The following is a 14,003-nucleotide window of genomic DNA, read 5'->3' on the forward strand; positions in this document are numbered from 1 at the left end:
TCTAGGAAGAGACTTGTTTGGAAGGCTCTCATTGGTACCTGGCAGATCACTGTAGAAGAGAGTTTAGTGTACTTGGGAGTTGCCACCTTCCCTTGGTTTCCCAGTGAACCATGCTGGTGGAGCACTGAAGGAGCAGTCACTTAGAGCTAAGAGAGCGTTACACACTCGGCCACACTGCCCATGGCACCTATGGCATCTCTGTCCCTGAGGGTTACCAGGAGCTGGCATTGGGGGGTATACAATAAACACGGCTGTGCCTTAAAGCAGCTGTACAGTACTAGACAAAGCCTCGATCTGTCAGGCATGTCAGGCCTGGGTGCCTCCTTGTTGATGACTGGCCCAGTCCCTTTTGAACCACTTCTACTTCCGGCCATAGAAGAACAAGCATAATTTCTTCATAGCCAGAAAAAAAAGGAACTCATGAGGTTAAATGGCAATAGATGCTCATTTGGCAGTGTCCCTCAGTAGGCAGAACCTCAACACTGGAGCTGCAATATTTAGTGAGAAATTCTAGTCTTGTCTCCCCAGAAGTCATCTGTCATTATCCCCAGAAGATGAGTTTTGTTTGGCATTAGCTTTTCTATTTCTGTTTCTCTCTCTACTTGTCTGTCTCTGGCTTTCTCTTTGCCCCTCTTCATCCTCTTTTTTTTTTTTTTCAGACAGAGTCTTGCTCTGTCCCAGGCCGGAGTGCAGTGGTGCAATCTCGGCTCACTGTAATTTCCACCTCCCGAGTTCAAGCAATTCTCCTGCCACAGCCTCCTGAGTAGCTGGGATTACAGGTGCCAGCCACCATGCCCAGCTAATTTTTTTGTATTTTTAGTAGAGACAGGGTTTCACTGTGTTGGCCAGGATGGTCTTGATCTCTTGACCTTGTGATCCGCCTGCCTCAGCCTCACAAAGTGCTGGGATTACAGGTGTGAGCCACCGCACCTGGCCTTCGTCCTCTCTTTCTCTGAAGCTCTCCATTGCTCTCTGCCTCTATTTCCTCATAGATGTTAGTGATATGCAATGTTTGCAGCAAATAAAAGCAGAAAACAGTGATTTAGAACCTAAATTGATTCACTTATGATCACAAACCAACTAGGAGAAGAAACAACATGTCCTAGGACAAGAGGGTGCTACTAAACCTATTTGTGAATACAGGAACATCTAGGCCTCTCATGACTCAAAATTTCTGTTACCTCTTTCTTGCACATGAGTCTCAGGTCCAGGTTTCACAGTAGAATCAGCTTGGCTGCTATTCAGTGACCACAGGAGGGCTGCTTTCACCTCTGTGATTGATGATCTAGGACTTAATGGGCTCATAGACCTGCCTCTGATTGTGCATAAGGCCCAGGAAATAAATGTCTCATTCTTGTCGTGTGGCAGAAGACAGCCACTGTTCTGTTGGTCAGCAGGGTATGTGCCTTTGTTTTATCTCAGGGGTTGGAGGAAGAAGATTTGGAAAGCAGGAATGTGGGAAGAAACCAGCCAATTTCTATAGCAGAATGATCCTCCATCTTTGGAAAGCCACGGATACTAGAACTGTCAGGTTTCAGTACTCACAGACACTGTTTGGGCTTCATTTACCTGCTTCTGTGTCATGAGCGAGGTTTAGATGAACTTGACGTGGCAGATTTCCCTCCTATAGGAAGAAGAGGTAATGGATCTGAATCTGACCGGAGCTTCTTGTTCACCAACAGGTCTATGATATTGCATTTAGCCGGGCCGGGGGTGGCAGGGACATGTTTGCCTCTGTGGGTGCTGATGGCTCCGTGCGGATGTTTGACCTCCGCCATCTAGAACACAGCACCATCATTTACGAAGACCCACAGCATCACCCGCTGCTTCGCCTCTGCTGGAACAAGCAGGACCCTAACTACCTGGCCACCATGGCCATGGATGGAATGGAGGTGAGCACTCCCCTCAGGCTACCATGGGCCCTGCCTAACTTCAGCAGTGCCTAGTGTTTCTAGAAGGCTGCTTCTCAGTTGGAGCAGTTTGGCCCCCGGAGTATCTTTGGGAATGTCTGGAGGCATTTTTGGTTGTCACAACTCTGGAGACACAGTTGGTACTATGGTATCTAGGGGGTAGACCAGGGAGGCTGCTAAATATCCTACAGTGCCCAGGACAGTCCCTCAGCAAAGTATATCCAACCTAAAATGACAGCAGTCCCGGGACTGAGAAAGCCTGATTTGGAACAAGAATTACTTGTTAAGAACTTTTAATTTTTGCAGAGTTGGAGTTAGCCAGGAAAAGCAATATCTAAAGAGTAAACCAGGCCGGGCGCGGTGGCTGAAGCCTGTAATCCCAGCACTTTGGGAGGCCGAGACGGGCGGATCACGAGGTCAGGAGATCAAGACCATCCTGGCTAACACAGTGAAACCCCGTCTCTACTAAAAAATACAAAAATCTAGCCGGGCGAGGTAGCGGGCGCCTGTAGTCCCAGCTACTCGGGAGGCTGAGGCAGGAGAATGGCGTGAACCCAGGAGGCGGAGCTTGCAGTGAGCTGAGATCCGGCCACTGCACTCCAGCCTGGGCCACAGAGCGAGACTCCGCCAAAAAAAAAAAAAAGAGTAAACCAACTCGTATGTGCCTATGGTGCTGAGTGAAAAAGCAGATTTTTCTCTTCTGTAGTCTGGACGGATTCATCCAGCTTCAGCAAACAGATGTAGAAATGTCAGCTCTCTGGCTGGGCGCTCTGGCTCACACCTGTAATCCCAACACTTTGGGAGGCCAAGGCAGGCGGATCACGAAGTCAAGAGATCGAGACCATCCTGGCCAACATGGTGAAACCCTGTCTCTACTAAAAATACAAAAATTAGCTAGGTGTGGTGGCGTACGCCTATAGTTCCAGCTATTCAGGAGACTGAGGCAAGAGAATCGCTTGAACCTGGTAGGCAGAGGTTGCAATAAGCCGAGATCGTGCCATTGCACTCCAGCCTGGGAAACAGAGCGAGACTCCGTCTAAAAAAAAAAAAAAAAAAGGCTGGGCGCAGTGGCTCACACCTGTAATCCCAGCACTTTGGGAGGCCAAGGCGGGCAGGAGATTAAGACCTTCCTAGCTAACATGGTGAAACCCCATCTCTACTAAAAAAAAAAAAACCAAAACATTAGCTGGGCGTGGTGGCAGGTGCCTGTAGTCCCAGCTACTCGGGGAGGCTGAGGCAGGAGAATGGTTTGAACCCAGGAGGTGGAGCTTGCAGTGAGTGGAGATCGCATCACTGCACTCCAGCCTGGGTGACAGAGGGAGACTCTGTCTCAAAAAAAAAAAAAAAAGGCCGGGCGCGGTGGCTCAAGCCTGTAATCCCAGCACTTTGGGAGGCCGAGACGGGCGGATCACGAGGTCAGGAGATCGAGACCATCCTGGCTAACACGGTGAAACCCCGTCTCTACAAAAAAATACAAAAAACTAGCCGGGCGAGGTGGCGGGCGCCTGTAGTCCCAGCTACTCGGGAGGCTGAGGCAGGAGAATGGTCTAAACCCAGGAGGCGGAGCTTGCAGTGAGCTGAGAGATCCGGCCACTGCACCCCAGCCTGGGCGACAGAGCAAGACTCTGTCTCAAAAAAAAAAAAAAAAAAAAAAGGAAAAAGAAATGGCAGCTCTCTCTAGTCTGTTACTTGATAAAATAGGTGAATTGTGGGTGGGGAGAATGCATTGGTTGTCCTTGGTTTGGTGGCGTTAGTGCCTCAGATTCTGCTTTGGCTGGGCTCTCATTCCATTCAGCTGAGATGCCTAGAATTCTTACCACGTGCACCTGCTGGGATCCAGGATTACCCAGACTCCTGTTGCCTGTTTCTGCATCTCCCCTATCAGTCTAAAGGCCCAGTGTTGCTCAAGATAGAGACTATAAACTACCCGTGTCCTTTGTCTTGTTTTCCCTCAATCCTATGAAAATCCTGTCTCTCATGTTCTTTAAATCCAGGAATTAAAAAGTTATGCCTAAAAAGATTTTTTGCATGTGGGTAGTGTTTTTTGTTTTTTTCTGTGAAACTCTGACGATCCCAGGCCTTTTACTTATTATTTCCGCAGGTGGTGATTCTAGATGTCCGAGTTCCCTGCACACCTGTCGCCAGGTTAAACAACCATCGAGCATGTGTCAACGGCATTGCTTGGGCCCCACATTCATCCTGCCACATCTGCACTGCAGGTAATCATGGTGGGGAGAAAGGAATCTGGGAGGGATGGAGGAAATCTCTTGGCTCCTTAGAATTGTAGTTGTTACTGTTTTCTAAGGACGGTCTTGTGAGATTTATATAAAATGACTAGTTGGAGCCTCTCCACACTTGTGAAATTCAATCAGTACAAATTTTTAGACGATCTTGTACCTTCATGGACATCAGAGCATCTTCCATATACAATTTACATCATGTGTCAGTTACAGGCCTGTGCCTTGTACTGTCCCCCTGAAATCTGGGTGGCACAGAGGACTCAATTCCAGGAATATGGAGAAAGGGAGGCATCTCTCATGGATGTCACAGAATCTTTGGGACTGCGAAGATCAACATCTCCATGGGACCTTTCAGGTTTCACTTTAACAAACCGACAGTGAGCTCTAGACACATCGGAGGGCCTCACAGAATTTTGCCTGGTTGTGGTGTGTGACTTGTGGTTTTCATTTCACTGTTTCCCAGACCAGAGCAAGCATCCCTTACTGGCCAGGCGCAGTGGCTCACGCCTGTAATCCGAGCACTTTGGGAGGCTGAGGCAGGTGGATCACCTGAGGTCGGGAGTTCGTGACCAGCCTGACAAACGTGGTGAAACCCTGTCTCTACTAAAAATACAAAAAAAATTAGGCATAGTGACACACAGCTGTAGTTCAAGCTACTTGGTACTGAGGCAGGAGAATCACTTGAACCCAGGAGGTGGAGGTTGCAGTGACCAGAGATTATGCTACTGCCTTCCAGCTGGGGCAACAGAGCGAGACTCTGCCTCCAGAAAAAAGAAAAAAAAGAGTACCCCTTAAAAATATGTTGGGCCAGGCACAGTGTCTCAGGCCTGTAATTGCAGCACTTTGGGAGGCTAAGGTGGGAGGATTCCTTGAGACCAAGAGTTCGAGACCAGCCTGGACAGTATAGTGAAACCTCATCTCTACAAAAAGTTAAAAAAACTATCTGGGTGTAGTGGTGAATTGCTATAGTCCTAGCTACTTAGAGGCTGAGGTGAGAGGATCCCTTGAGCCCAGGAGTTTGAGGTTACAGTGAGCTATGATTGTGCCACTGCACTCCAACCTGGGCAACCAAGGAAGACTCTGCCTCTAAAATAAATTTTAAAAAAAGAAAAGAAAGGCCGGGTGCAGTGGCTCATGCCTGTAATACCAGCACTTTGGGAGGCCGAGGCAGGTGGATCATGAGGTCAGGAGATCAAGACCATCCTGACCAACGTGGTGAAGCCCCATCTCTACTAAAAATACAAAAATTAGCCGGGCATGGTGGTGTGCGCCTGTAGTCCCGGCTACTTGGGAGGCTGAGGCAGGAGAATCGCTTGAACCCAGGAGGTGGAGGTTGCAGTGAGCTGAGATCGTGCCATTACCCTCTATCCTGGTGACAGAGTGAGACTCCATCTCAGAAAAAAAAGAAAAGAAAAATATGCTGTTTGTCAATGCACTTTTATTGTAGAAATACTGCGAATCTGATATTAAAAATGAAAACAGTACAGAGGCATATTTAGAGCAAGGTGAAGGTCATCTTTTCTCCTTGCTATATCATTTCTGCCTCCATCCCACTCTGCATAGATGACCTCTGTCAACAGGTAATGTATCTCCTTCCAGACCCTTTTGGTATACATTTGGGGGTGTACATCCACGCCCTCAAATACAACTATATACCTCTTCCTTTTGCACTGAGAGGATTCTGTCCTAGCCCTGTGGTGGTTTACTGCTTAACTTTTTTAGTGTGTTTTTTTTTCTTCTCCTCACTGATCAGTAGCCTTATAATGGACAAGATTCGTTATGGAGTCCAAGAAGCAATGTACTGTGGTGTTTTTCTGCCATTTGAGCATTATTTGGAAAGCATGAAGCTTTTCCTGATTTTGGCCCTCTGCTCATGCCTGTATATCTCCTTGAAGAGCAGTTGGGGGCCTGCTGCTGCCTTCTGTACCTCAGATTGTGGTTTGTCTTCTTCATTATTGCCTTTTTTTTTTTTTTTTTTTTTTTTTTCCAGCGGTGTGGATAGGGAGGGATAGAAGAAGCAGAAAAGAAAGGTGTCATCCATTATTCATGGAAAGTAGGACTGGCCCCATAGAAGCCCCATTTTCTGCTCCTGGCTTCTCCCTTTGTCCGGCTCGCTGTTTTGTGTGTTGCACCTGCCTTGAGCCCCTTCAACCGAAGGAACTGTTGCTCAAGTGTGCTCAGTTGAGCATTGAGGAAAAGGGGCTTAGTGCTTTAGAGGTGCAATTCCCTGACCTCTTGGCATTGATTATCTCTGGGAGAGGGATCTTGCACCTGGCCCAGATTATGCGGCCTTGGCAGGAGACTGGTATTGCCCACAATTGACCTATTAGGGTTTAGTTTATTCAGATTTTCTGTGTATGTGAGACCAGCTTTCATCAGAATGTATGGCAGAGTCAGGGTACACTGCAGCTCTGAAGGCCATTGCCTTTTTTTTTCTTTTTTTAAAATTAACTTACTATTTTGATTATAAAAGTAATATAGGCCGGGTGCAGTGGTTCATGCCTGTAATCCCAGCATTTTGGGAGGCCGAGGCAGGAGAATCGCTTGAACCTGGGAGGCGTTGGTTACAGTGAGCTGAGATCGCACCATTATGCTCAAGCCTGGGTGACAGAACAAGACTCCATTTAAAAAAAAAAAAAAGTTATATAAGCACATTACGGATCACTTAGGAACTAGAGAAAAGTAAACGTAACTCCTAACCTTGTCATCTTAGTATTGCCATCATTCTCATTTTAATATATTTCCTTCTAGTCATTTTTCATGTGCTTTTATATATTTAAGGTGATTACCATCTTTCTGGTGTTTCCCATAGCTATTTTCTTGGATTTTTTTTTTTTTTTTTTTTTTGAGATGAAGTCTCACTCTGTTGCCCAGGCTGGAGTGCAATGGCACCATCTTGGCTCACTGCAACCTCTGCCTCCTGAGTTCAAGCGATTCTCCTGCCTCAGCCACCCGAGTAGCTGGGATTACAGGTGTGCACCACCACATCTGGCTAATTTGTAATTTTTTTTTTTTTTTTTTTTAATAAAGATAGGGTTTCACCATGTTGGCCAGGCTGGTCTTGAACTCCTGATCTCAAGTGATCCGCCTGCCTCGGCCTTCCAAAGTGCTGGGATTACAGGTGTGAGCCACCATGCCTGGCCAGGAAAGAATTTTTTAACAGCACATACCAACACTACTTTGTCAGTCTTCTTCTATATAACAACTCACTGAAGCATAAATGCCCATCAAACAGGGAAGAAACGCTCTCATTATATTGAATGATCAGGAAGGATCTTTATAACCACTCAAGTATTTTAAGTGGCTACAAATGACATGTTTGGTATCCCCTTGTCCACTCCTGATACCTGACCCAGATGAGAAGGACTCATTCGTGCAGTGGATAGAGCCTGGGGACATCTGGGAGATGGAGTCAGGGCCTAGATTTGAGTTCTGGCTCTGCCACTCACTTGGCTGAATAGCGCCTTAACATTTCTGAATCTCAGTTTCCTCATCGATAAAATGGGGGCTTAACATAGAACCGCCGTCACGGGGATGCGTGCTTTGTAAACTGTGAATTGCTCCTGAAATGCAGGGATCATCATCCCCATTGCCTCACTTGTGACCCTGCTTGCTGGCTTTCTTTGTCCCTAGCGGATGACCACCAGGCTCTCATCTGGGACATCCAGCAAATGCCCCGAGCCATCGAGGACCCTATCCTGGCCTACACAGCTGAAGGAGAGATCAACAATGTGCAGTGGGCATCAACTCAGCCCGACTGGATCGCCATCTGCTACAACAACTGCCTGGAGATACTCAGAGTGTAGTGTTGGTGGCGCTGTGCCCACGAGGCAGGGGCTTTTGTGTTTCCTGCCTCTGCCCCACCCCCAAAGTAAGAAGAAACATGTTTCCAGTGGCCAGTATGTCTTTCATTGCTTTGCACCCACTGTTACCAGAAGCTGCTCTAGGAGTTCCTGGCCAGTCACCCCATCGCCCTCTGTGGCAGACTCAGTGCTGTGTGGCGCCTCCTCAGCCCAGGGCTGAGTTTTAAGATTTTCTCTCCTTTCCTCTTCTTCTTTGGTTCCTCAATTAAAAATGTGTGTATATTTGTTTGTCAGGCATTGTGTTGAGGAGCAGTTCACACACTGGCTGTGTCTATTCCTCTGCCCAGGTGTCTCTGTCTGTTTGCTGCCCAAGGCAGCAGCCCACGTCTCGTCCATGTCCATGTTCGTTTAGCACTTACGTGGGAACAAATACCAATTTGTCTTTTCTCCTAGTATCAGTGTGTTTAACAAATTTTAACTTTGTATATTTGTTACCTATCAGGCTAATTTTTTTATGAGAAGAATTTTAATCTCCTGGCTCATTTCTTTGTCCTATAGTCCTCCCTCTTTGCACCTTCTTCTCTTCCTTCAGTGCCTGGAGCTGGTACTGGGCCCCTGGCCCCATGAGCAGTTTGCCTTCTTGAGTCACTGCCTGAGTAGTACACACCTGACCGGGAGTCCAAACCACCTTGGTGCTCTGAAGTCCACTGACTCATCACACCTTTCTTAGCCTGGCTCCTCTCAAGGGCATTCTGAGCTTCTAAACAGACATAGGAAGCCTGTGTTTACCCTGAAGCACCACTGTCTAGCCCCATTGGTTCCCACTGGGAGCATGGTAGAGCTGAGAGAGACAGGCTCTCAGGGTACCTGACTTGAGGGGAATTGTTTCAGGAAGCTAACTTCAAGCATATTTCCAGTACATTCTTTCAGAGTCTGTTTTTCCCTCCAAATATAAGCCCCAGGCCATTACACTTAGTGTCTTTTCAATGATAGGCAAGAATGATATCTGAGTTGAACTTCGGTGCTTCTGCTGGTTGAGTTTACTGTGCCTGGTAGTATATTGGGCACTCTTTGGATTGAGTGCTCTGAGGTGAGAGAGTCTTCCTCAGAGGCATCCTGCCTGTGCTTCCAACCCTGAACAAGACCTCACATAAGAGATGGACTGATCAACTGTGGCAACCCCGGGCTGTCAGGTGGATAGATAGCTAAAAAGCATTATACTGTGGGTAATGAAAAGGGAGGAAAAAAAAAAAAGAAGGAAAAGGAATTATAGACCCCCAGGGTTAGCCAGTTAAGAGCTCTCCCCACACCTGCCAATCCCTCTCTCCCCCAGTTAGGTTCTGAGCAGTGTTGGACTTGTAGCCTGCGGTTGTCTTTTGACTTGCAGGCCGCAGGTGTCTTTCCGTTACGTGAGTGAGTTCCATGGAGGAGCAAGTGTGTGATTCCACTGTTAGATGAACCCTTGGGGCAGGCAGTTTGGGACGTGCTAGGGGGTGGGGTGGGGGGGAAGAAGTTGGCTGGTTCCTTGTGCTCTGCTCCAACCTGGAGGTTTTTAAGTCCCTCTGAATTGCTCATCTGAGATTAATAGAGTAGGGGGCCTGAAGGAGATGATTTTGTCCTCTTTGGCTCTCACCTGCTTGAGAAGCAAAACAGTGAACTTTGTTCTTCTGGGCCCTTAAGCTTTTTTGGTTAAGTCTTCCTTTTCAGAAGTAGATGTCATTGTATGCCAAAAGTCTAGCTGTTTGCTTTACCATACAGGGACCTGTCCCAAGAAAAAGGCTCTTTTTTAGCCAGGGTATTTCCCCTTCTACCCTTTTACTTTGTTGTTCTGATTTTAGGACTCTGGCTGGCCATGTGCTTGCAGTTGCCTCTCCTGCATTTGCCACTGGATTTGCACTGCATCATTTGGAGATATAAAGCGAGCAGTTCTTGGTCAGAACCCTCCTCTGCTTTTCGTTGTGTTTGAAATGGTTACTGGGTCCTTCTCTCAAGGGTAGCAAGGCCAAGCTGATGGCTGCTTGTTTAGGAGGCCATCAGTTCCTTCTTGTGGAGAAGGGTCTGAAATGGAAGTCAGTGGTAGAAGGGGCTGGTCTGCCAGGCAGGGCTTACATCCACTGAGTTCTGAGATTCCTTTCCTGATCTGCACCTAAGCTTGGTCTGTATGGTGGAATTTGTCAGCTGGAACTCAGAAACAACAACTTGAAAAAAATAATAATAATTAGAATATATTTGCGTAAGATAGATATTTACTCTGGAAACCAACAACTTTTGAGATTTCCCTTGCCCTGTGGACGCCCAGCCCCTGTCATCCTTCCTTAGGTCCTGCAGTGCAGTCTTCCCCTGAATCCCACTGGGGACCCAGGGGAGACTCCACCCCCCTAAGCAAACGCACACATACTCACAGTTGGTGAGTTGCTGGTCTTTGAATCCCAGCTCTCTTACCCTCCCTTTACTTCACCAGCCCGACAACCCATGACTTAGGAGGGGATTTCTCCTGTCTCAGGATTTAGAAAGCCTCCAAGCCAGCCATGCTCCAGAAAGCACAGATCTGTTGTAGTTGCAAAAACAACTCTCTGTAATTTGTTGAGGTTCTCAAATTGACAGCCAGCGAGACTGGGTGGGAGGCCCTGGATCTGTTCTCGCTGACTGCAGGAGGAGCAGCCGCTAGGACTTTACCAGGAAGCCCACGTGGAGGCTCCGCCAGGCTGTGGCCCAGCTGGTGATGGCCCTTTTGCTCTTGGCAGCCTGAGGCACAGCTGCCTGTATTGTCCTCATCTGTTCTGACGGAAGGATGGAGGTGCTGAATAAATTAGGCCTCCGGCCTCTACCACCAGAGAGCCTTCTCCAGAATGGGTCCAGGTCATTCAAGGACCTGAAGTTTTTATGCTCAGGAGCATTGGAATCCTCTTCTTCTAGGGAGGAATTAGCCTGCAAGGTTAGGACTTGAAGAGGGAAGATATCTAATAACTGGGCGAGGCTGGGCACGGTGGCTCACACCTGTAATCCCAGCACTTTGGGAGGCTGAGGCAGGCAGATCACGTGGTCAGGAGATCAAGACCATCCTGGCTAACACGGTGAAACCCCGTCTCTACTAAAAATACAAAAACAATTAGCCAAGGGTGGTGGCGGGCGCCTGTAGTCCCAGCTACTTGGGAGGCTGAGACAGGAGAATGGCGTGAACCCAGGAGGCGGAGCTCGCAGTGAGCCGAGATCGTGCCACTACACTCCAGCTTGGGCAACAGAGCAAGACTGCGTCTCAAAAAAATAAAATAAAAATAACTGGGCAAAAATTTCTTATAAATCCAGGATTGGCTGTCAGAGAACTGGCTAAGATTCAGGAAGAAATAAAAAATTCAGACTCCTACAAGGTTTTGATGACAACTAGGGCCGAAATTTTAGGAGGAGATGTAGGATGCAGGAGAAAATAAAAATGTTTTCTTTAAATCAGAGGAGGAAATAGTAGAGGTCAGTGAAGGTCTGGGGTAGGAAAACATTCAGACTGTCCATTGTATGACTGTGGAGTGAGACTGCCCTTAGCCTGGGTCAGCCTTCCTGGGCCATAAATTGGGCATCTGTGATGCTAGGTACCTATGGGAACAAGATGACAGCTCAGAGCAGCCATGGGTGATACTTGGTGGTAAAAAACCTACAGGCGTTGGGGGTCCCATGATTGTTCCAGACCATGGCTCTTCTTGGTTGTGGGTTTGTTACAGAGCAGGAGAAGCAGAGGTTATAACAGTTATGCAGACTTTCCCTTCCTTTTTCTCTTTTCTCTTCCCCTTGCCTTTCCACTGTTTCTTCCTGCTGCCACCTGGGCCTTGAATTCCTGGGCCATGAAGACATGTAGGAGCTGCAGGGTTTACCACATGTGGGAGGGCAGCCCAGTACTGTCCCTCTACCTTCCCCACTTTGAGAATATGGCAACCTCTTCCATTCCTGGCTTGGGGTAGGGGAGACCATTGAAGTAGAAGCCTCAAAGTAGACTTTTCCCTTTACTGTGTGTACTCCAGGACGAAGAAGGAAGGTCATTCTTGATACTTAGATTGGTTTTCCCAGGGAAGAGGGCGGAGCAGAGTAAAGTCACTGTGAACCTTGGGCCAGGTCCTGGCTGGGCCAGCTCCTGAGAGCATCTCGTGTTGCAGAGCCTTGCCCACTTCACCCACCTGCACCCTCTCCCCCTCCCACGGTATCACTGCTGCTAATGGTCAAAGTCAAATGTGTGGCCACATGGGATGGGCCAGGTCCTCTCAGGCTACTTTCTGGATGTCATTTTTAAAATATGGGAACATGCAGGTGCCTTCCCAAAGAGGCTTGGACTGGTATTATATCCAACCAGAAACAAATAAGCTAAAGAAAGTTTAAACTCAAGAAGAAATATGTTGACAGTATGTAACAGCTGGAAAGTTTATAGGCACCCACCTTTGGAAGAAGTGATTATGAACTTGTGATATCTACTATTTAAAAGAAATGTTCTCACCTTGGGTTGATTATGGTGTACCATGTGTTATGAAAATTGTTGAGCTGAAGCTTTGAATCGCTTTAGTTGAGTCTGACTCACTTGCTTTGGTTCCTGTGTATTTTATTACCCCTCTTGTCAGTGACTTTCCTTCCCCACCCCACCCAGAGTGAATTTGTAGCATGATTGTGTAAACCTCTGTGTAGAAAATGGAGATTTCTTGCTCTGAAATGTTAAGCTCTAACTGATCCATTTCTGTGCCCTTTAGCCTAGTATGTCTGAACTTCCATTCTTGTTATATATTTAAACTTTCCCTCTATATTATAGGTTTTGTGGCATCCATGGTCAGGTGGAGAGGAAGCTGCCCCTTGCAGAACTGTACTGTAATATTTTTCTTTTATAAATATTTTCACAGGACTGATTGTACACAGGGCTTGTAATAAAATTTTAACACTGTGCTGTGAAACAACTATGGGGAATCTCCATTGAAGGCTACTTCAAGGGCACCTGAAAGTGGAGTGTTATAGCTATGACTTTCTATTTCTTGTTTCCTAAGTAAATTAAACCTAATTTTCACCCTTTCATTCTGTTTCAGCCTCCTGTATAAGAAGTACCGTATTTTCTGCCCATCATACTTTGTAATAAAACTTGAACATGTATAGATTGACTGAATTGCTTTTTGTGACGAATTCAGTTCTTCCCATTTTGTCACTTTGGTCATGTTCCATAGACAGTGGCAGTGCCCCAGCCCGAGCCGGGCAGTCTACTCATCACCTTTTATATCCTGTTTGGTCATTCACTTGTTATTCAGTGGAGCACCTCCTCTCTGCCAGGGGACATGGGCCTCAAGTTGGTTGCAGTCTACCAGAGGAGACATCGACATAAATACCTGTGGCTGGGCACAGTGGCCTGTGATTCCAGCTGAGGCATGGGGCAGGCTGAGGTGGGAGCATCACTTGAGGCCAGGAGTTCAAGACCAGCCTTTGCAACATAGCAAGACCCTGTCTCAATCAATCAGTAATTTTTATTTAAAAAAAAATTTTTTTAGCCAGACTGAGATCTAAGACAAATTTTTTTTTTGGCATTTATTTATTTATTTATTTATTTATTTATTTGAGATGGAGTCTCACTCTGTCACCCAGGCTGGAGTGCAGTGGCACAATCTCGGCTCACTGCAACCTCCACCTCCCTGTTCAAGCTATTCTCCTGCCTCAGCCTCCTGAGTAGCTGAGATTACAGGCACGCACCACCACACCCAACTAATTTTTGTATTTTTAGTAGAGACAGGGTTTCACCGTGTTGGTCAGGTTGGTCTCAAACTCCTGACCTCGTGATCTGCCTGTCTCAGCCTCCCAAAGTGCTGGGATTACAGGCATGAGCCACTGCGCCTGACATTTATTTTAATAGTTTTGGGGGAACAAGTGGTTTTTGGTGATGTGGATAATAAGTTTTTTTAATGGTGATTTCTGAGATTTTGGTGTACCCATCACCCGAGCAGTGTACACTGTACCCAATTGGTAGTCTTTTATCCCTACCCCCCCCCCGCCCAAATTAATTTTTAAAAGACAAGAACAAAACAAAAAAATCCAAATTC

General features: G+C 47.0%; 1 protein-coding gene across 2 annotated transcripts in view; it reads left to right on the forward strand.

Moving 5' to 3' along the window:
• DCAF7 (DDB1 and CUL4 associated factor 7) overlaps nt 1-13,068 on the forward strand; it is a 36,049-nt gene extending 22,981 nt beyond the window's left edge. Inside the window, exons 5-8 of one of the 2 annotated variants that reach the window (XR_001440529.3) lie at nt 1,683-1,892; nt 4,012-4,129; nt 7,784-8,021; nt 13,005-13,068. Coding sequence is in view for 1 of the 2 variants with exons in the window: in XM_015120083.3 (XP_014975569.1) it covers nt 1,683-1,892; nt 4,012-4,129; nt 7,784-7,956 (501 nt within the window). In the remaining variant the exon portion in view is untranslated. Of the gene's footprint in view, nt 1-1,682; nt 1,893-4,011; nt 4,130-7,783 lie in introns of both variants that reach the window. The other variant, XM_015120083.3, reaches the window with a different exon arrangement.
• Nucleotides 13,069-14,003: the final 935 nt, after the last annotated feature.

Source organism: Macaca mulatta, chromosome 16 (genome assembly GCF_049350105.2).
Source record: "Macaca mulatta isolate MMU2019108-1 chromosome 16, T2T-MMU8v2.0, whole genome shotgun sequence".
Taxonomy (NCBI): domain Eukaryota; kingdom Metazoa; phylum Chordata; class Mammalia; order Primates; family Cercopithecidae; genus Macaca; species Macaca mulatta.